Genomic DNA, 21,375 nt, shown 5'->3' with positions numbered 1-21,375 from the left:
TTTCCACTTTAAACCTACTAAATGATGTGTTCCATGGAAACATCCCATGCTCAGGAAGTGTGAGGAGGGGAGAATAAGCCCTTGGATGATTTTTGCATTTCATTTACTGCTGCTGAGGAGTAACAGTGACCAGGGTCATGGAAAACAGGACTAACCAACAGGGAGCTGGGCAGTTGATGCAGCAGTTGTTTGCTGTCAAAACTGGGTTTCTGCTTCTGTTTGTGACGCTTTCAGCCTCAACTATTTCCTGGTTAGGCAGTGCTGGACTCCTGTTTAACTGCTGCTGTTGCTGCAGAGTGATAGCTACCAATGCTGCCAAACAGGGGCTCTGCAGGTAGCATGGCTCTTGGCACAGAAAAGGCCCAAAGGTGCTGCCTGTGACTGGGAGATTTCCAGAGTCGGCTCAGCCATAGGTGCTTCTCCCCAAGGCTGGGATGGCAGCATGACCTGGCTGAGGCAAGGAATGTATAAACTGAAAGGGATCAGATATGGGGACTGTGTCTGTGATCACACCCTAATGCTGGGTTAGAAGCATAGCTGCTGATCTATTTCAGCTTCTGAGACCTTTGTGGTTCATTTCTGGAGCCTCTCACTGAATCAGTATTTCTGGAGCATTTCCCTCTGCCCTCCCACCCTCCACAAAGTTGTATGCTGGAACAAATAAGAGGAGTGAAGCATGAGGCTCTCTTGTCCATCAGAACTGATAGGGGCTAAGGAAAATGTTTTCACCCTAGCAGCTCCCCTGCCCCACGATGAAGCTTGCTGGAGCATAACCACTCTAGGAAAGAGGATGGTTACAGTATGTCATTAGGTCAGCTGAGGGCAGCCGTTTGGCAGTGGCTCCGGATTGCTGCTCTTGCTGCATTTTGCTTCCTAAGTCTCTTCTCTGGCATGCAACGACTGCTGTTTGGAAAGCCAGTCATGTGCTGCTTTCTTCACGTGTCTTCCCCGCACAGAGACAGCCCAGCAGGTCTCTGCAGGGCCGGTGGAAGGAGAGGCATCTCATAGTGGACAAGAGCAGGTGGGAACATGATTTAAAATTAGGACCTTGCAAATGGTGGTTGGTGATTTGCTGCCCTCTCCCCTTCTCTGGCCAGCTTCTGACTTTCCATCTTGGTGCTGCAGGTTATTGCTTGTAAGTGCTCAGCTTCCAGAATCAATATTGCCCAGCTGGGGACCATAACCGTGAAAGAGGCTGGGAGAAATTGCTGGAATTGGCTGCAGGAGCAAATGCGCATCTCTGTCTCTTGTCATCTCTCCCCCCATCCTCATTCACTCTTTCTTTCTCTCTGCTGAGAGCTGCCATTCTATAAGGAGTGTGCTTTGCTGCTGTTCCCGCTGGGGGAAGCTCACAGGAGGGTTGAAGTGGATGTGGTCAGAGAGGAGTGTGTTGAGGGGTGGTCTGATGGGTGGGAGAGAGCAAATGAGTTATTACTCGCAGGGCGAATGTTTCCAAGCAAGCTAATGTGTGCTAATGCATGAGTGCTTCCCAGGAGGTGTGCAGCCAGGCACGGGCAGCGGGCAGCTGATGTTCAGAGAGCACTTGGGATTTAATTTGCATTCTGATTATCTTTGCCCTGCTGGCCTGAGCCCTTGCAAGTAAATCCTCCCCCTAATCCCCCTCCGGAGAGGTGTAAAGAGCAGTGAGGTGGTGTCAATTGCAAGTACTTAATGGCATTGATATTGGCTGTCTGCAGCAGCAAGGCTCTTGGCCCATTGATCTCCATAAGGGCTAGCAACGGGGGAAGCCATGGTCTAGACAGACCTTAAGCATCTTCAGCACCTTGCCATTTAACTGTGCTGAAATCTGCAGCCAGAAAGACGGTGCCTTTGCTATAGCTGTCACAGCTTTTGGCGTTGGTGGAAAGCTGCTACTTCAGAGATGACCAGCACAGTCTGGCTTGATTGTGCTTGGCTGCCCAAGCTCACAGGGCCTGCGTGGCTTTCAGTCCAGAGATCTAGGACAGCCGGCTTGTCATGGATGTCTTGCGCTTTTATCCATGCTAAGGTACCAGCAGTAGATGGCCCATTAGCAAAAGTAGTTTATTAGGTAAAGATCAATAGAGCAGTGGTGCTTTGCATGTATCATTCACCTTTGTAACTGACTCACAAATCTCCCTGTTACGCCCCGAGTTGGCAGCAGGCAGACCCAACTGTTCTTGGCAGTGTGGCTTAAACATACTGGGCAAAGCCAAGTTCCTGTGTTTAAGCTCAGCATTATATGTTTAAAAGTACAAATTAAGGTTGTTCTTACTGTTGGTTTTGGTTTTTTCCAGCTTGAAGACTTGAACTTCCCAGAAATTAAGCGTAAGAAGCAAGATGAAAGAAAGGAGGAAGATAAGAAGGAATTCAAGGACCTCTTCGAGCTGGACAGTGACTCTGATGAGGAGGGTGTTGGATTTCCTATAAAAGGTATGGGGCTGGGCATACCTTCTCCTTGTCCAGAATTCTGTATGATGTGGGTCAATACGGCCCTGCCCGAAAGGGGATGCATGCTGGCCATGTTCGGTTCAAAAGATATACTGTTAGGGAGAGAGAGCACAGGATGATGATGCCTTTTTGGAAGCTTTTTAAAGTGACAGACAGAAGGTGGTTGGGAGGCTTTTATCTTTCTCTCCCTCTCCTACTTTGTCAATCCAGCTCATTTTAAAGCCTTAGTCCTGCATTAGTCTTTTTCTGTACATGATCCATACTCTCCTTCCCTTAGCACCTTTCTTTTGTCACAGACACTGACCTCAACCTGATAGCCCAGAAACCAGGGGATGTTTGGCTGAACACAGACTCTGCTTTCAAAGGTTTCAAAGTAGCAGCCATGGTTCATATTGTAATTCCCAAAGAGTGAGTTCTCCTTCTTGTGCTTATAACCTGTGCAGGTTCTGGGCTGAAGTCTCACCTTAGAGAACGTAAAAGCGTTTGCTGTCTTCTTGCACTGTGAGTGGAAGTGCAGAAATTCATGTTTTGTTTCTGCACCTATAAAAGAGGAATAAGAATGTTGTTCTACCTGACACCATGCTGGGTCTTTGCTGTAATACGTCATTGCAAACAATAGCTGTCATAAGGGCTGGCTACCAGAACAAGGATCTTGGATGGAAGGATGGTTATCCTCTCTTTGCATGCACTTCTGATTGATTTATTTATTTTATAGTCACTGACATTGCAAGTATTCTTGACAAGCCAAGAAGGCCTAGAGCCTCTGGAGAAAATGGAGTGATGTCACTCTCTGGCTGTGACCACGAGAGGGCCACAGTAAATTGTGGAACCTGCCTGAGAAGTTCACCACAGAGTTTGAGGAAAAACTTAGATGTTCTTTTTGTAATTTGGAATGTTTGGGATATCACAGGTTTTCTAAACGCATCATCGTTCATATAGTAGGGCGACTTGCAGGAATACAGTTTTCTTGTTTGGAGATTTAATCTACAGATAAAGGCCTAGTCTGTTGTGCACGTTGTAAGACGTGAGGATAAATCTTGAGACTTACCGTAGAACCAGTGAGCATTGTCTCTCTCGCAGGCATCTCTGACACGGGAGAAAGAAAAGGTTGGAAAACTCTTGTTCGATAGCTTGAGGCTGAAGTCAGTGGATTTTTTTGTAGGTGACCCGGCAAAGAATGGGAGAGGAGAGCAAAAGTAAGCACATGATCCACCAAGGTACTGGAAGATCAGTGTGACATCCAAATGATTTGCTGAGATATATCCTTGAGATCTGGGGTTGTCCTGCCTGCCATAAGAGTCAATGCCTTGGAAGAATCGCAGTGGCTTCTCAAAAGGCAGTGATAACTGCAGTTCAGAAAGTAGGTTGCTGGGAGACAGAGTGTCTTCCTCTGCCTCCCAGGAACTGACTTTATGTACGCTTGGGAGGTTTCTCGGACTGATGGATTTCTGGGTGTACATTGGGATCCTAATGAGGCTACTGACGATACAATACAAGGTCTATGGCAGCTGTCTGTCTGGCACCTAATGTACGCAGCTTCTACCTTGTTTCTGGTGCTTGCCTGCTCACTGTAGAAATCTGCTGATACAAAGGTTTGCAATCTACTTGTTAGGCATGGCTTTTACCCCCCCTGCCTGCGCACGTGCTTGTGACATCTGTCCGTAAGGTTCTTTGGCAGCTTTAAAGGGCTGGCATATATTGTGAAGAGAGTGCAAATAAGGACTAAGGGCCACGTGGTATCAAAGGGCTCTCCCTGCTCTGTTTGTGTGAGTCCCACAGCTGCGGTATCTAGTCTGCGGTATCTAGTCACTGAGCGTGCATCAGCACTGCAGTGTCAGTAATGGGTCTTGCCTTCCAACATTCCTGGGTCAGCTGCCTCTCCATAGCCTTTGTTCTTAGTAGGGTGTTTTCTGGAGGGAGGGAGCAGACCCTGAAGGCAGCTTCCATCTCAAGGAGCAACTGTGCTCGGCCCCACCATGGATCCCAAGGTGCTGGGTGGAGACAGCGGAGCACTGGGTCTGTACTGTAGTGTAGGGGGAAGTCCCCTCCAGGCAATGGTGTGACTCCACAGTGGGAAAGGGACAGGGAACAGGGAGGCTGGGAAAAGCGCCTGTGTCTTGGGAGATGCATACAATAAGCTCTTGTTCTTACTCTGTGTGGGGCGTGAGATGTTCCCAGCCGTGCTCTGCATTCAGTAACTGTCAGGGCTGGCTGCAGATGGAAGTCAGAGAAGGCGGTGCTTCAATTTGCTGCAGTTCCCTGTCTTTGTGGCCATTGTTCTACCCGGTGGCCAGATGCAAGGGAATTTGGGAGGCCCAGCAGCTGCTGTGGCCTGTGTATTTGCTTCTTTACCTGTGAGGTTTGAAGGCATAGCAATCACCTCTCTTCAAACAAGGCAAAAGGAAAGTCTGGGACAATGGAGGAACTTTGGTTCATCTGGAATCAGCCTCGGGCTACTTCCAAGAGAGACTGTTGAGCAGCTGATGGCAGAAATCTAGGTAGGAAGATAAGACTGCCCTGGATGGACCTTCTGGGAGAGGAGAACAAGAAATAGAGCTGGAAAACAAGAAATACAGCTGAGAATGCCCAGTGATGCTGACCTGCTTGAAAAGTGACAAGGGGAGACCTGCCCCAAGACAGGGTGGTGCTATGAAAGTAACTGTGACACTGATGTGTTGTGGGGATCTGGGAAGCTCATCGGAGCAGATTGGCCCTTCTAACACAACACTACTTCCAGACATGGGCAGGAGGAGATGGGACTGGTGGGCTATGCCCTCCCTGCTCTGGGAGTGGAAGCAGGGGCATGGTTTGGGAATGCCAAGGCTAATGTGGGAAAAGAATAGAAGGCTCACTGGAAAGGTTAACCATACCCGGAGATGTCCATGCTCGCTTCATTAGCAAGGCTTAGCAGTGGTACCCAAAACTCTGTTCAGAGTTCTTACTGGAAAGAGCCAGTGCCAGAGTCCTGGGGATATGCAAGTCTCTGCAAAGAAGGGGGAGGGAGGGAGGGGCTGCTGGAAAGGAAGGAATTCCCTGCCAGAGAAGTTCTAGCTAGGTAGTTGCAGTGGTCTGTTGCTGTAACTCATCCTTTTGGGCAACCCCACACGTTAAATCTGCGAGGATGGTTGCCCTGGTCTGGAAAACTCTTCCCCCTGATGATTACTACATAAAAGTCTGGATTTCAGAACCTGCTGCTAGTGCAGCTTCATTGTGGCTTCCTGGTGGGATGGTGGGTATGGAGGCATAGTGAAGATGGCTCCTGTCTCTCACCAACCACAGTATTTGGCTTGGCAGAATCTTTCCTGTGTTGACAGGACGTTCTTCTGTTTAGTAGTTATTTTGGCCTGTCAGGTCCCAGACCAGATTCACAAGAGTGGAAAATTGCCTGCTAAAAGCCAGGAAATAATCAGTTTTCTGTTATTTAGCTGCTGTTCAAAGGCGCCCTCACCTTTTCTTTTGATTTAAATTAAGTATTGTATCAGTGAAATGTTGATTTCAGTCTACGCTGTCCCTAATCTCTCTGGAAGAGGGTAGGCCTGGAGAACGGCTATAGTTCTTGGGCTAACCATTGCTAGCCAAAACATCTTGCTGATTAACTAACTTCTACCTCAAAGACCTTTGTATTTTTCAGAGCAGAGCAAGCTTCTGAAGAGGTCTTTCCAATCCCAGGCAGGGACTGAATGGCACGCTTTTCCCAAACTGAGGGGGTTGGGGTGCTCTCTATTCTCACAGTTTGCTATTACTCATTCCTGGGGGGGAGCAAGGGTAGATGAAGAAAACTGTCACTGCACGTGGGAGGAGGGTAATGTGCAGACCGTGTTGTCCTCCAGCAGCACTGGTGCAGTTGTGCATTACCTTCCCTTCTGTTCTGAGCATCCCCCTTTTTTTGTCCACCCCACCTCCACCATTTTCAGCTGTGCCGTAGCAGAGAGAGGAGATTCGCTGCATCCAGCCCCAGGCACTGCTGCAGGAAATGGCCGCCGGTGGTTTGGTGTTTGCATCTCGCACAGCCCTTGGCCCCAGCGCGCTGCTCCCAGATGGGAACCACCCGCCCCTGCTTTCCTCCCGCAGGGGAGCGGGACCGGCAGCAGCATCTGGCAGAGGTACCTCTTCCAGAATCCTCCCAGAACAGCATCCCTCTAGCAGGCAAGGAGGGGCTGCTGGGGACTGCCCTGGAGTTGAATAAGAAGCATCCTAGATTTCCCAGAAAGTAGGAGAAACCGCAGCATGGGCTGGGGAGCAGATTCAGATGGGTTAGGTTCCTGTGGGGAGAATCAGTGTGGGCATAACATTGTGGGAGTGGATTCTCGCAGGGCAGGTGCTCCTGGAGGTATCCTTGGAGTGATTCAGAGGTGAAAGTTGGCTACAGCCAGGTGTTACAGCCTTGGAATCTTTCTGCCCTTCAGCTCCAGAGCTGCACTGTAATTGTATGTGTTGAGGAGAGGGATAACAGGCAGGTGCATCAAGATGCAGGTGCAAGCTAAACACGTCCAGTGATCTTGCAAGTATATGGAGATGCTAGGGAAGAGGAAGAAGTATGTTCAGGGCAGGGGAGGTTACAGGGCAGTCAGCAGCTTAGAGATGTTCTGATGTTCTGATTGTGGAGAGACCGTTTTGTTTAATATCCACTGATGAATCTGCTGGTTCCCTGATTGTGCCTGATCCTCACTGTTAACGTGGCTTCCACAGCATCCTCTGGTAACAGGGTAAGACATGCCACAACTTTAAGGTAGACATTATTTGAAAAAAGCTTTTTTTTTTTTTTTTTTTTTAAGCCTACTGCCCACTGAACTCACTGATTACCCTTTTGTGCTAGCTACAGCCATCAGCCTGCTTTAATGGACCATGTAGGATCCAGGCATAAACCTATCTCTTAGGCCTGTCTTCTTCTGAATCCTAACCCCAGTTTTGTATTAGGCCAGAGATGAAAGGCTGATAGCAGGCCATCCGCTCCCCTTGGCCCAGGCCTTCTTCTAGTCCTTCAGGTCCTGCAGGACCCAGCAGTAGCTAAGCTCTCTGATCCTTCGTTACCTTAACCTCAGCCTTAGCAGCCTCACAGCAGCCAAAACCATGATAAGTCATTTATCTTCGACAGCAGCAGCCTTTTCCCTAGCTCTGTAAGCTTTGCAGGTCTTCAGTCTCTACTTTCCTGAGTCCCAACCCTGACTTCAGCCTTTGCTGTAAGCCACAGGACTCTGATAGAAAAAGCCTCGCACCCATCTGAATCTCCATTCTCGCTTCGCAGGCCTTGCTGAATCCAACAATGAATGAATTAATTAATCTCTTCTGAATCCTAACAAGACTAGCAATAACAAACGTTTCTGCATCTGGTGTCATGTTTATAGAAGTCTCGTTGGGTTTCTTTGTGGCTTGAGCCCCTGCTCTGTGAGTGCTGGCACTTCTGTTTATTTTAGGGGTTCCTGAAAGAACGGACAGGGTGGTGGACAGTTCTTTGGAATTCGGTCAGTAAGTTCATCAGCACAAATGCGTATCCGCTCCATTCAGAACCTGGGAGTTAGGAGTGCTGGTTAGCTCCCTGTCAGTGCCTCTCGCGTTGCACTGGAAGACCTCAACCGAGATGAGGTGGGGGTTTTGAGACAGGACTTTGAGTTCACGTGTCCAGGATCCCAGCATAGTGGTCCTTCTAACAAGGTGACACTGCCTGTTGGCTGTCTGTTTCTGGTTGCGTTGTTTAGGTCCTACACCTGGCTGTGGTGCAGCCATACCAGGGAATAAATTGCAAGCAGTGTATAATGCGTGCAGCAGATACGGCTGCACAGGAAAAGGAAGGAAAGGGATGAATTTGCAATTGTTTTTTAATCCTGTGGATCTGAGGGGAGATTCCCCCTACCTTGCGCAGGTGGAGCTGAAAGCTGCCTCCTCATTTCAGCAGGATTGCACACCCCTGGCATCCTCCCCGAGGGGGCAGGCAAGGTGGTGAACGCAAACAATTCCATCACATCAAGATGAGCTGCCCTCTGGAATGGAGAAAGCATTTGGCAGGCAGGAGAGACTCCCTTGCTTGAGTCTCTGCAAGGTCTGAAGAGGGGAGAGAAACAAGTTTGCACATTTTGGGTCCCCCTGACCAGGCAAGGGTGGAAAGAGCCAGGAGATGGGGAAGAAAAAGCGTGGATTTGATCAATCTGTGTGTCACTAGTGGGGGTGGGGAAGTTCATGTGTTCCTCTCATTTACCAGCTGACAGATCTCTGGGAGGAAAGGCGGCTGCTCCTGGAAATTATTAATGGCTTAGAAAGAGGTGCTGGACTGCCTCGTCATGAGGCAATTAAAGGCGAGAAGGGAGTGTGGCTGCAGCATCTCTCTGGGCCTGGCTGTAATGAGTGATCTGTCCACATTAGGTGTTGGTGTGCCTCTAATGAACTTGAACAGGTTTCTTCATTTATCCCTCACATAATCATATTACATCAATTTAATGCCAGACTGGTGGGGGCGAGGGGGGTGGAAGGAGAGGTCAGACATTTTCATTTCCTAGCAGAATCATCATGGCCCTTCTTAGTGGCAAAATTCCTGCTGTGGGCTGTCAGCTTGAGGATCTAGAGGCAGAGTGAGGAGGAAGAGGGGGAAAAGCACTGGTTAACCGGACCACCCTAAGCATTGTCTTCTGGAGTCTTGCTGATACGCTCCTGCTTCAGGAGATGGAAGCTTGAGTTCTGCGCGAAGGCTGTATTGGGGCCTCTGTGTGTGTGTGTGTACATCGGTGGAAGGGGAGGCAGGGGCTGAGCTTAGGGGAGGGGAGCAGGAGGCTGGAGAAGTTCAGTAAATTCCTCTTAGCGGCCTGCTGCCTGTGTCGTAGCACGCAGGAATGACCCAAGGGCCCAGTAGCCGATTCCTGCCCACAGCTGGTTTCTCTGCATACTCTCAGATGAGCTGGTAGCTGGATCTGTCGGTGCTTTTGCTAGGGCTGCTTGATGGATGAGAGCGTGCCCCTCGGTTGTTGCCTGAACTGCTCAGGTGCCCATCAATATGATGTGGTGCAGCGAATAGCACTGCAATCCATCTCCTGTGGAGCGGGTGCTCTCCGCATGGCTGCGGGCGCCCGGAGAGCTCCGTCCATGAGATGTAGCTTCCGATCCCGTGGGGGGCAATTGCACAGAGGCTGCATGCTGGCAGAGCTGACAGATGGGTGAAAGCAGAGCGAGCAGGGTGATGACGGGGAGCTGGGAATGCTAGCAGCCAGCTTATTAATGGCTCTGTATCCAGTTCAGTGAGTAACATAGGTCAGCTGCTGAGGAGGGAGGATGGGGCAAAAAATAGATGCCACGGTGGGGCCCAAGAATCGCAATGTGAGAAAGATGTACAGCCAGTTTCCAAGCAGAGTCTGAAGTGTGAATAAATAGCTGCTTCAGCAGTTTTGTAAGCAAGGCCAGGCAACCTGCAGCACTGAGCCGGGCTTAGCTCAGGGGTGGTGGCAAGAAGCTGGTTCTTCTGCTCCCTCTGTACAGAATTTATATTCTGTCATTTAAATGCCTGGTGACTCACACTGTCTGGAGGAGGGAGAGAGGGGAGAAGCAATCCTCCACTGAAGCGAACTCAACATGAATAAGAGAAGTCCTGTTCCAGAGGCTCAGAGGCAGATGGTTTTCCCACAGGCCAAGCACCCAGAGACTCTTAATACTTCCTCCCAGGCTCCCTTGGACCTGCCTAGCCATCCGCAGAGGGAATTTGCAGCAATATCTGTTCCTAGACCTTTTTGTTGTGACTAACAGAGGGAATAAAGCCCAGAGAGGTTTACAAGGATGCCCTGAACCAGAGAATCTACCCGTTTTCAGTTGTGTATAACCATGGGGGGTGGAGGTGGGTATACGCAGGCACCATTTCTGAGTGAAACCGCCCTTCTCTGGTCTCAGCTTCGTGACTTATTCCTTCTCCTTTCTCATGTCTGTTCAGTAGGCCCATTTCTTCTCATTGTACTCTTCTGTCTGTCATCCTCTCCTAGCTTTCATGTCTCTCTGAGCAGGGGAGACGGGTTTATGACAGACGCTTGGGTGCTGCGCCGGTGGTGCTCCGCAAGTACCAGGTAGCAGCAAATCCTGGGCTTTAGCAGTAAAACCCTGCTATGGGCTTCTGAGGTGATTTCTGTGACTCTCTGTGTCCTGGCCTTCCTGGCCTCTAGCAGGTGCCTCTGAAATGAAATGCATCCTTCTCTGGGCCTCTAGTGCAAGGGGACTTGGCTTTTGGAGAAAAATGGTAAATTTCCCCTTTAGTGTGTATATAACTGTACTCCTGAGGATGAGTGAGGATGGTGGTACTTTGCCCTTTGCATATACTGCCTGCGTGTATGCTCCTGTGCTGCTCTTTCCGTTTCCATTTACGTAGTAAAAATATTTGCAGGTAAAGCCAAAGCCAAGCAGGCATCAGACGACAGTTCAGAAGCAAGCAGCAAGGACTATGGCGAGGATGATGATGAAGAAGAAGGAAAGTATGAAATTGAGGAGGACGAGGAAGAATTGGAAGATGACAGTGACTCAGATGGTAAGTAGTGCAGTTGGGCAAAGGGGAAGGGAATTATTGACAGCACTGGTAGCCGAAGGCTCCTTTGCATGCTGGGGGCTCCCCTACAAAGGAATCGTCTCCTCTTTTCTTGCTGTGCTGCTGTTCTGAGCTGTAGGGTGTCAGGAGGGACTTCTACACACAGACATACACACGCCCGGGACAGGGAGACCTGGCAGTTCTGAGTTTATACTGAGAAGAGAGCGAAAGGGTTAAGGTCTTTGCAGGCCTTGCTCTAACAAGCCACCAGTCCCTTTCATCTCTTTTCAGGGGCCTCCTGCAGAGAGGCTCAAACAAACTCTTGAAGTACAGCCCACCCCAACAGGGTACAGAAACCTTGCTTCAAGGCTCTCCACAGGTTACACATGCATGGGGGTTTCACTTTTCATCTGAGCAGTGCCTGGGGTATGTATGGATGGGGTGCTGCACAGGTGTAACCCTTTAGTTGCTGCTTCTCAACAGCTCCTCCCAGGATAGGACTGGTAGGAGATCTTGTCCAAGTCCTGCATTCCTCTGGGGTTTTTGCACTGAAACAGTGGTATTTGCCAGGACGTGTACAAACCCTGCTAGAAGCGCTGCCTTCGCTCTGTGCTTGGTCCCGATCGCTTCTGCCAGTTAGTAGCTGCTGCCCAGAGAGTCGGTAAAAGCGGTGGGTAGCAGCGTGAGGGGCTACTAGTTCAGCGTGCTCCTAGCAGGCCAGAACAGCCGTCTGAATGGCTACCGAGAAACCTGCCAGCTCTGTCACCGGGGCTGTGCTGGATGCCAAGGCAGGCTTTGTTGCAGCTGAGGAGAGAGCTATCTTCCCCTTCCGTCCCTTGCACAGAGTCACAGCCAGCTAGAGAGCCTGCTCGGCACCCCAACAGCGCAGCTCACCGCGTTCGGCTCCGTCTTGCCTGCGTCTGCCAAGTCGCTCTGCTAACTTAGCAGACGGAAGCTGGGCCTGCCAGGGGCTCTGGCAGCTGTGGTGTTCCTTTGCTGGTTTTTGTGTGCCACTTGCTTAGGCCTTTGTATTAGAGCGCCAAGCCTCTGCTCCTCAGCGTGCCATTGGGCGTGATGTGTGGTTGTGGGGAACAGCCACAAAAGCTCCTGTGTGTGCAGGCTTTCTTTACTAGTTTGGGGAGCGGGGAGAGCAGGAAGGGGGAAAGAGTCCAAGTGAGAGCAAAATCTGACTGATTTAGCGTGGCAGATGGCTGTGGCTTGGCATGCACACCCAAACCTCGGCGCCGAGAATAGATGGGTATTTGATGCATGTTCTGACAATGCTGTAAAGGATAAAGAGGGAGAGTTTTCCCTCTCTGCCTACTGGAGTACTCAGACGAGCTGAAGGAAAAGCACCCTTCCTTGGTGTCTGGGGGAGCAGGAACTCTGATCCTCCCTTCCTTCACCCCTAATGGCAGCTTCCTTTGCTGTGGCCTGTAGAAGCACGGCATAGAGCCAGCAGAGTCTTTTAGTGCTTGGGTACACTGGTGTAGTGGCAGTGACGTTCGGGCCTGGTACTCCTGGCCTGTGGCACTTTTTCAGACATCAGGCAGGCAGATCCGCCCCTCCCAAGTCTTAAGCTCTGTGTGCTGAGTGTTCCTGTTGTGCTTTTTACCAAAACACATGTATGCAGCCTGGTCGCGCAAGGGAACAGCGAGGAGCTCGTGTCCACGACAGCTTCCACCCTGCAGCAGGCCAGAGCCTTAGGGGAGAACTCTGCATGTGCTCTCAGTGCCCTGGAGAGGCACTTCTGTGGTGCTCCGGTGTCACCAGGGCAGTTTGGAAAGACGTGAACTGCGGTGAGCACCCAGCGGTAGCTTTTTGTCCTTTTTGGCGAGTGGGCTGAACTGGCAGAGCCTGGCAGCGGATCCAGGGAGCGCTGAGGAGCGGGAGAGGAGGACGCCCTCCACAACCTGGTGGGCGTAAGACCAGAGGTAGGAATTGTTGCTGAGCAGATGCTTTGCCTAAGGAAGATGGTCTGCAGGGCCCCCCAAGGTGTAGGAAGCTCAAGCCACACTTCTGGAATGACAGGGAAGGGCACTGGGAATAGGGACATGCACAGTCCTGCACAGCCCCCCAAAACAGGTTCTCACTTGTGCTCCCCACTGTTAAAATACCATTTCAAAAAGGAGGGAGCTTGGGGCTAGTTTTGCTTTTGGGAGTCTTTCCGTTATCTATGACAGCTCCTTTCTGTCAGCTCTTAATGCCCAGCCTGACACCTCTGGTGAGGAAGACTGACCTGAGCTGCAAGGGCTGAAGGTTGGAGGTGCTGCTTGTCTTGTGCCCCCGAGTTCTTTGTGTTTCTGCCTCAGGCACAGGTTGGTTAGGTCTCCTCTCCTATTGCCCCAAGTACCTCAGAGCCGAGCACCCTGCAGTGCTCTGCTCTCCTACTGCTATCTGGGAGCTGCGGTGGCGCCAACAAATTAATGAGTGTCTGGGATTAATTAGCAATGAGTTGCCTCAACTTGCCTCACTCTCATCTCCCAGTAAAGCAGGATTTACACCTCTCACTCTTTCCACCCACAGAGGAAGGCAAGGAACCTGCTCGGGTTTCCCAAAGGTCACAGAAGCAGAGGAGCTGCACTCGTGGGATGTCACGGTCTGACCTCGAACAGCTAGCTCAAGGAGAAGAGGACATTGTGGAGGACTTAGCTTTCTCTGACGATGACTGAGCGCCCTCACAGCCACTCCCTCCAAGCTTATCCCTTACAGAGCTGCTGTGTACTGGATCACCCAACCTTCAGCACCTGTAGCTGGTTCTCAAAGAGGTGGTAAGAGCTGGGGAGCATGGAGGGTGGGAGGCCACCCCAGGTGCCACCAAGGACTTTCTCAGTGACACAGCAGAGATGCTACTTGGACTTTCAAGCTTTTTCTACCAGTTATGGTTTTGGTAACGGTAAAATTGCGGTCATGTCGAGGCCAGTAAAAAGGCTCAGTATAGGTAATAAAAAGCCCTCATTAAAATCTGCTGCTTTAAATAGCATAGGGTTCAGTTTCAGCTCCTGCTGGAGCATAAGTCAGCTGACCAAGGGAAGGACAAGTTCTTTTGTCGAAGGGTCCTCCTGTCTGTTCAGCCAACCACCTGCGTCGCCCCATATTTTGCTCTGGGGCCCTCAACCAAACCCTCCTTTTTGCCAAGAAGTTCTTAAGGATTGCGTAGAGTGTTTCAGAGCTTTGTATTCTCACTGCAGATGGAAGCCTTTATCAGCAACATCAGAAGCAGCTCAGTCAGTTCAATCAAGCTGGCTGTAAGTATGCTAAAGAAGTTAACTTCAAGTAAGTGCCTTAGGATACGGAGTGGGGGGTGGAGATGGGCGGTTGCGCAGGCAGGAAGGAGTAAGAAGAGGCAAAACTAATCACATACATAGGAAATATTTTCATTTTGTGATGGCTGTTGGGTTTGCACGGGATACATTTGCTTAGCAAAAACAAGGGACAAGTCTGAACCTGTGCTTTGTAACAGACCTATTGTTATCCACAGTGACATAAAATCACCTCTTTCTAGGGCCAGTCCTAGCTGCTGACGCTGGTGGTGAACACCGTTTTGTTCTGCGAGTCCTGAAAACAGTACTGATGACTGCAGGCTGTCTTGGGCACTCAGCCTTTCTTTATTACCTCAAAGCCAACCACTGCATCACCTGGGCAGCTTCTTGATGCAGCTCATTATATGTCTTCCTGTAGGAGTGGTACTTGTGGGAGGACATTGTGTAGCTCAAGCTGGGTAAGGGCAATTTGTGATCTGCTGGGAAAATATAAACAGCTTATCTCTTGAGACCACTGTTAGTTTGCAGGACTGGCAGCTAGGAAACATATTTCTTTCTTTAGGATCTTTGGAAAATAAACTGGAAATAGAGGGTATTTGCTGAGAGAGGTAGGAAAAGTTATGTATTCTTAGGGCGTATCTGACAGCATTGCTCCTGAAAATTAACTGTGCCTTTTGAGAGCATTGTTATTTGTTAATGCAGATTTTTGGAAAAGAAGACAGAAGGCCAGGACTAAATATGATCTTTTTATTCTTCCCTGCCACCATTCAGTGAGGGCAGTAGCTGTCAGCGCTAGGGGTGGCCAAGCTAAGTGCAGACATGGTCATCTTTGCCTTCCGCACTGCCTATGTGTCCCCTGCCAGGCATCCTTACTCCTGCACACCACAAGAGGATAAGATGCTTTTTTTAAAAAAAATTCAAAAAGAACAATTTTTTCCTTTTTCTTTTTTTAAGTTCTGTTTTCCTGGAGTCAGAAGAACCACAGCTCAGAAACACTGCCTTATTGCAGATAAAAACCCAGATGTACTGTAGCCTGGGTAGTGGTCTCCCTCTCACCCACATGTGTAAATGATAACAACTCGGTGTATGTAAAGAGGTAATTATGGTCTTCCTGTCCTATGCTGAGTGCTGCTCCTTTCCTGCTTCCAGACATCATTACTGCACAGGTAATTACTGCTGTAGTACAGTGTTGTGGGGTGTTTGCTTCATTCAGAGTTTGTTATGTCTTTTTGGAGCTTAGTGGCAGGAATAGGGATAGAGAAGGCTTCTTTTTCCCAACTGCAGTTACAGTAATTACTAGACCTGCCCTTCTAGACATGCAGCTAGATACCCTTTGTCCCATAAGGGGGAGGAAGTAACCTCAGAAATTAGTAATTTGGGTTTTATTAACAACATCATAATTATTGTCATTATCATTTATAGCCCACTGAGGGGGCCAGAGCACCTGCTGCTTCATTAGGGGTTCAGGAGCATTTGAGACTGAGGTTTCCTACAGCTGGTAAAGGCTGTGTCTTCAGGCAATTAATTACATATGGGAGCCTGGGATATGACTGCAAAGATGAGAATTGTAAGGCCCCAGCTATAAGAAAAAGGTTTTAACTTAACTTAACTTACCTTTTTTTCCAAAAGAGAAAGGAGTGTCTTGTTCTCTGTCCTCTAACTTAGCTGGGCAAGGTGCTGTCTGCCTTTTGGCAGCTGTGAACCAACCCTCAGATTGGCTTTTAGGCCAGAAATGGAGGAGCTCCGCTGCACCAAGAGTTATCAACACCACCAGCGGTAAAGCATACGGCCCCAGTGTACACACAGTGAAAGAAAGGAGACTTCTTGGGTAAAGCCATCACTTGCAAGGAGCTCAGGAAACTAGGTACCATTTGTAAATTAAGTGTTTTTCTTTTTTATTTAAATTGATTGCTGGAAAGCATTTTTATCGTGATGTGATGGATAATGACTTTTTTTTTTTTTTTTACAATATAAAGAAGCTAATGTACCACCAAGCTATTTTGTAAGAAAAACGGTAGCACGTGCAACGTTTAAACAAAAAAAAGGGGGGCAGGGGGAGAGAGAGAGAGAGAGAAAAGTACCACATGTGATTGTTGTTCACAACTGTACAAGTCACAGGAGGTCACCCCCAGGAGTTACCATCTCATTCACAGTAGTAAAAACTCTACCCATTGTTTTTAGCCTGAATCCCCCAGCATCCCTCCCCCTCCTCTGGGAACGCACAGGTATCTGTCTCGTGGTCCACAGCAGGCCAGAATGTGCAACTACATCCACCTCTGTAACAAGGCTTTAAGAAGAACCAAAAACAACCCTACGAACAAAAAAACCCACCCCAAATGTAAAAATGAGTCTGTTGTACACGTGAAGGAGGGAGGGGGCCACAATGGAGTGAGGCCTGTGACCCTTCATCCCACCAAAGCACACACTTTTTTTCTTCTTCTCTTTAAAACAAAACACCTAATGAAAAAAAACCAAAACACCTCTGCAGGGCTGGAGCACAGGCAGAGTCCATTGTGTGTGCTGAAAGGGACAACGTGCCAGGGAAGAGGGCAGCCTCTAGCCTGTAGGACAGCCGCCTGTGCCGTACCATCCACACTGAAGTAAACATGGACCGGAACTTGCCTTTTTTTTTTTTTCTTTTTTCTCTTTTTTTTTTTCTTTTTGTCTGTCTTTGGTATTGTTTTTAAAGTTGCTAGAGATGCATAGACACCTGAATGAGGAACTGAGTACAGTTTCCAGGGAGGAGGAGATATTTGGGAAGGTGGTTGGTTTCAATTTTGATGGGTTTTTTTGCTCAGGGGTGCTGAGTACCATTGGGAGGAGCAGTGCCCGTTCCCTGCTTGTAGTCACACCCAGAAGTTCCTGAAAGCCATGTTTCTTTGAAGGCCAAGAAAAGCGTTCGTTCCCTGTCCACGGCTCCATCTCAGACTGGTGAGCGAGAAGGGGTGTGAAAGGGAATGGGAATGCTGCTGCCATCCTCTAGAATCATTTTCTCTCCACTCGTGTTTTCTCAGTACATCTTTGGATAGTTTTCTTTCCTTCCCTTTTTACAGTTTTTAAAATTTCTGTGGGTTTTGTTTTTTTTTTTTTAAAACAAAAAGCAAAAAAATTAAAAACCTCCCTTCCTCACTCCTGTGTCTCACACTGCTGAGGGAGGCTCTCCTGGTCTCTCAAATGCATTACCTTCAGTTTGTTCAACTGAATCTCAGTTCCAGAAGCAGTCAAGAGCTGTCCTGCAGTTAAGATGGAGGTTTCGCGGTGTCATTGATCCCAGCAATGATGGAGGGGTTTCCGTTTTCCTGCTTTGGTGAGACACGGCTGGCAGAGGGCAGGCCGCTGCTGAAGGGGGAGGCCACGCTGCCTGTGGAGGATGGCCGGAGATCAGCTGGGGCCAGGTCCCGCTCCGGTGGCCGTAAACCAGGAGGTTGCAGCGGGAAAGCCATGGGGAAGCCCGCCATGTACAGAACTCTGCCCACTCTCTTGGCAACCTATTAAAAAAAAAAAAAAAAAGAAAAAAAAATGCAGGGTGGCAAAATGGCACTGAAGTACAGCTGCAGCTGCAAGGTCTACCCTAGATCACATCTTGCAGGCTAAAGAAAGTTTTGCTGGGACATACAGTGCAGGCCCTTTTCCTGTGGCATGTTTTGCGTGCATCTGTGTTCTTTGGCCAGAACGAGACTGAAGGCCTTGCGGAGGCGCAGGCTGAAAGGAAGCGTGCAACCCAAAGCTGAACCAAGTCCAGCCTCTGATCTGAAATAATTGGGTCTCACTGTCTCATGAGGGGACTATGGAAACTTGCAGCCTGTGTACCTGGCTAGATAAGGCTGCATGGACAACTAGGATAGTGCTCTTTCTTTGTCTTTTGTGGACCGCAGCTCATCCTCTTCATGAGTGAAACACAGTGGTGGTAAGCAGCAGTTCCTAGGTCATCTCTGCTACACAAGATGTTGGGAACATGCCTGTCTGTAGCTGCCTTCAGGTGAAGGTGTATCAGGTGAAGAGGGCCGACTGAGTCCTACCAATTCTTTTACTTCATTAAGAGGCACCACTGGACAGACAATTTGATAGAACTCTTCTGCTCTCCTTTTGCTAAGCCAGCCCAGGGTAGCGTACAGCAGGACAGTACACAATGTCCACTTCTGAAGAGCAGGAATTGCTCTTACAGGGGGGCTGGGACAACAGGGTGAGGGAGGAAAAAAAAATCTGGCTACAGGGTGGCTGCTGTTAACTGCACAGGAAACTATAAGCCTGCAGCCTCTCCCTTCTTCTGCAGTACTGAAGAAAACTCTCCTGAAGCAGTTCTCGCCTCCCAGCAAGGGCCAAAGGCCCCACAACTTTCCAGCACCTACACAGCTGTTTCACATTTAAGCTTAAACAAAAACACAAGCTTGTGTTCAAACCAGACAACTGCAGCATTATTCAGTTAGCAACATCAGGACTTTGCTCCCCACTTACTTACTCCCCCCCCAACCATGCCTTATTATAGAACTTTAAACACTATTGATTAAATTGAAGCAGGGTTTTTCTAATTTCAGCCCGTATCTCACATTCCCCCCACCAAATCCGATCTAAGAATGTCTGTGAGCTATTTGGCTTTCTCTGTTTTTTAAGAAACATAAGAGTTTTATTTCCTACTGAATTGACCCACGGGGAACAATTGCCCACAGAACCTTTTTATTAGACCCCTCATAAACAGTGAGGGCTGTAGGGAAAGTAGTAAAGTTGCTCTTATTGTTTTAACATAATGTAACAAATGTATAGCTTGTGGGTTAGGGAAACCGTGCCAGAATAGTGACTATCTGTGCAACCCATGTATGTGCACATGCACATTACTGTCACAACTATTTGCATGACATAATCCCCTAGGGAATACAATAGAACAGCCTGTTCTTGACATGTGTCAGAAGCTATCTTCTGATCATTAAATGGAAAGAAAAGAAGCTAGCGGAGATGTTCTTCTAGATTTTGAGTCCAACCAAGGGGAAGTGGAGGCAACCGCAATGGAAGTCACCATGACTGCCAGCTAGGGAAGGCAGGAGAAGAGCAAAGCAGTGTTAGGAAAGCAGACCTCTACAGGCAGAGACTTGGGGGCCAAAGCATAAGGGGGGGGGGAAAAAAAAAAAAAAAAAAAAAAAAAAAAAAAGAAGGTATTTTGAGAAGAAGAAACATCACTATATGGGCACAACAGCAAACTAATCTGTTGAGGAGGAAATACAGTCCCCTAAAAGAAAGAACTTGACTAACTCAACAAAGGCAAATACCATTTCTACTTCCAGTGTATCAAAATACAAGTGAATAGCACAAGGTGGGGGGGGGGTGGCACGGCCCATCAGCAAGACCAGTAAACTATGACTAGCAAGAGATAAAAATGTTACGGCAGTCTATTACTAGCACAGCAGAGAAGGGAAAGAGCTGGTCCATTAGTCACTGGGGAGGGAAAGTAATCAACAGATGATGCTGAGATGTGTTAAATGCATTTGTGCTTCAAGCCTCGCTAAAAAGGAGAATCGCCAAGAGCCACCTAGTTACAAGGAAAATGAGCAGCGCAAGGACTTACGTCCAGTCTAGAAAAAAAAAGACAGCTGGTTCCCGAGGTGGCTTTACCCAGTTCTTTTGGTACTTCGGGATGACTATTTTCAGGTTCAACTGATTTGAAACCATCTACCTTGCCTTACCTGTTTACAGCCTTCCTTCTTTCCTGGCCAGTATTTGTGGGAACAGCCTGACGTGTCTTTTCTAGCAGGAGCTGGTCCGTTTTAGGAGTTTCCCACTGCGTCCCTGTCTCTCCCTCCCACCACTTGTCCCGAACCATTTGTTTCTGCCCCTGGGCACTGAATACTGTCCGTGTTTTGTTCCTGAAGCAGTTATGCGACTGGCTCCAGCTGAGGATATGGAGCATTTTGGAGGACAGATCAAGCTTTCTTGAAACCAGAATTACAAATAAATAAATGAACAATTACTGCTTAATAAATTATATTCAATAAACCAGGTCTCTTGACAGCCCTGTTCTGGCTAGGGACAACTTTTAAAGCATGCCACTTGCTACTACGTAGGAAGTTTTCCTACCTGTGACCTTATCTTCAGTGCAGGTCCGAGTTTGAGCCCCATATTGTTCAGTAAGTGCTCTTCTGTCAGGAGGGGCAGGGTCTCACCATCAATAGCCTGCTCTCGGAATACCTGCAAGAAACCAAAACACAGGTCCAGGCTTAGAAATGCCAGTGAAGTATCTGATGCGTTCGTCTTGCCATTCATTGCACAGAAGTGCACTGGTAGAAAAGGTAGACTCTAAGAGTCTCAGTGGTGAAGTAGGCCCATATTAATACACGAGAGGCATACACAGTCCTGTATCCACAGCTAGGAGCCAACAAACAAAAGGAGACACGTGTGAGAATGCGAATTAGGGCTGGTTGGGCCAGTCCAGATAAAGCAATACTTTTTTTTTTTTTTTTTTTAATGTTGGGATGGGGCATGGAAGTTTTTTTTCCTCTGGGGAACATCCCCAGGTTTAGCAGCCAAAACAGCTGACCTAAGTGCAACATTATGAGTAAGCCCAGCTGATAGCATATGATAGCAGATTTGAGAAAGAAGAGTGACAAGCCCAGGGGCCCTATCCCAACTCCAAAAAGGGCAGAAGACATAGGAGAAAAGATAAGAATCTAAATTTTGGCAAATCCTAGGTCACTCACACTTGTGTGGATATTTGGAAAAAGTTGACCCAGTAGACTTCAAAAGTATTTGCAGTCTTCAGTGAGGCATATGCAATTGAAAAGGAGGAACTTGCTTGTTCATGCATTTCCTTCTCAAAGCTGCTAATTTCCAAAACAGTCTCCAGGCAAAATACATAAAGAGATCTGTGGAGCACATTCTGCAGGTTAGATGGATTCACGTGCAACACTCCGTTTTGCCCCTTTTTTTTTTTTTTTTTGTCTCCTCCTCTGTCTGTCATATATTACAACCATTCCTAGAACATGCGAGCAGCCTGGAGAATGTAGTCCATCGTGCTGTTTGGCAGTGACTCCTGATACCTAGAACGCCAACTGGGATCAGGGAAGATGAGCCCTCCGCACCGGTCTGTTTTAGCACTAGGCCCTTTCTTTCCCCCCCCCAACACTTCCAGCATCATGGACTAACAAAAATACTGCAGTGCCATGTATTGACCGAGGTAGCCAAGCGGTACCACTAAACGTGGCATGA

General features: G+C 48.5%; 2 protein-coding genes across 2 annotated transcripts in view; one reads left to right on the top strand and one right to left on the bottom strand.

Annotated features, from left to right (window-relative positions):
• The window catches only part of NOC2L (nucleolar complex associated 2 homolog (S. cerevisiae)), a 55,620-nt gene extending 40,494 nt beyond the window's left edge, over positions 1-15,126 (top strand). Inside the window, exons 17-19 of the mRNA XM_010577534.1 lie at positions 2,277-2,412; positions 10,781-10,921; positions 13,445-15,126. Of these exons, the coding sequence (XP_010575836.1) occupies positions 2,277-2,412; positions 10,781-10,921; positions 13,445-13,590 (423 nt within the window). The 3' untranslated portion in view covers positions 13,591-15,126. The remainder of the gene's footprint in view (positions 1-2,276; positions 2,413-10,780; positions 10,922-13,444) is intronic.
• Positions 15,127-17,255: 2,129 nt separating this feature from the next.
• Positions 17,256-21,375, bottom strand: part of SAMD11 (sterile alpha motif domain containing 11) — a 120,935-nt gene continuing 116,815 nt past the window's right edge. The window contains exons 12-13 of the mRNA XM_010577533.1: positions 20,248-20,358; positions 17,256-17,669 (exon numbers count right to left, since the gene is read on the bottom strand). Of these exons, the coding sequence (XP_010575835.1) occupies positions 17,421-17,669; positions 20,248-20,358 (360 nt within the window). The 3' untranslated portion in view covers positions 17,256-17,420. The remainder of the gene's footprint in view (positions 17,670-20,247; positions 20,359-21,375) is intronic.

The sequence above is a fragment of the Haliaeetus leucocephalus genome, unplaced genomic scaffold (assembly GCF_000737465.1).
Source record: "Haliaeetus leucocephalus isolate CR32 unplaced genomic scaffold, Haliaeetus_leucocephalus-4.0 Scaffold556, whole genome shotgun sequence".
In the NCBI taxonomy this organism is placed as follows: domain Eukaryota; kingdom Metazoa; phylum Chordata; class Aves; order Accipitriformes; family Accipitridae; genus Haliaeetus; species Haliaeetus leucocephalus.
The sequence above is the reverse complement of the archived record's forward strand: the minus strand, read 5'-3'. Positions and strand labels throughout refer to the sequence as shown.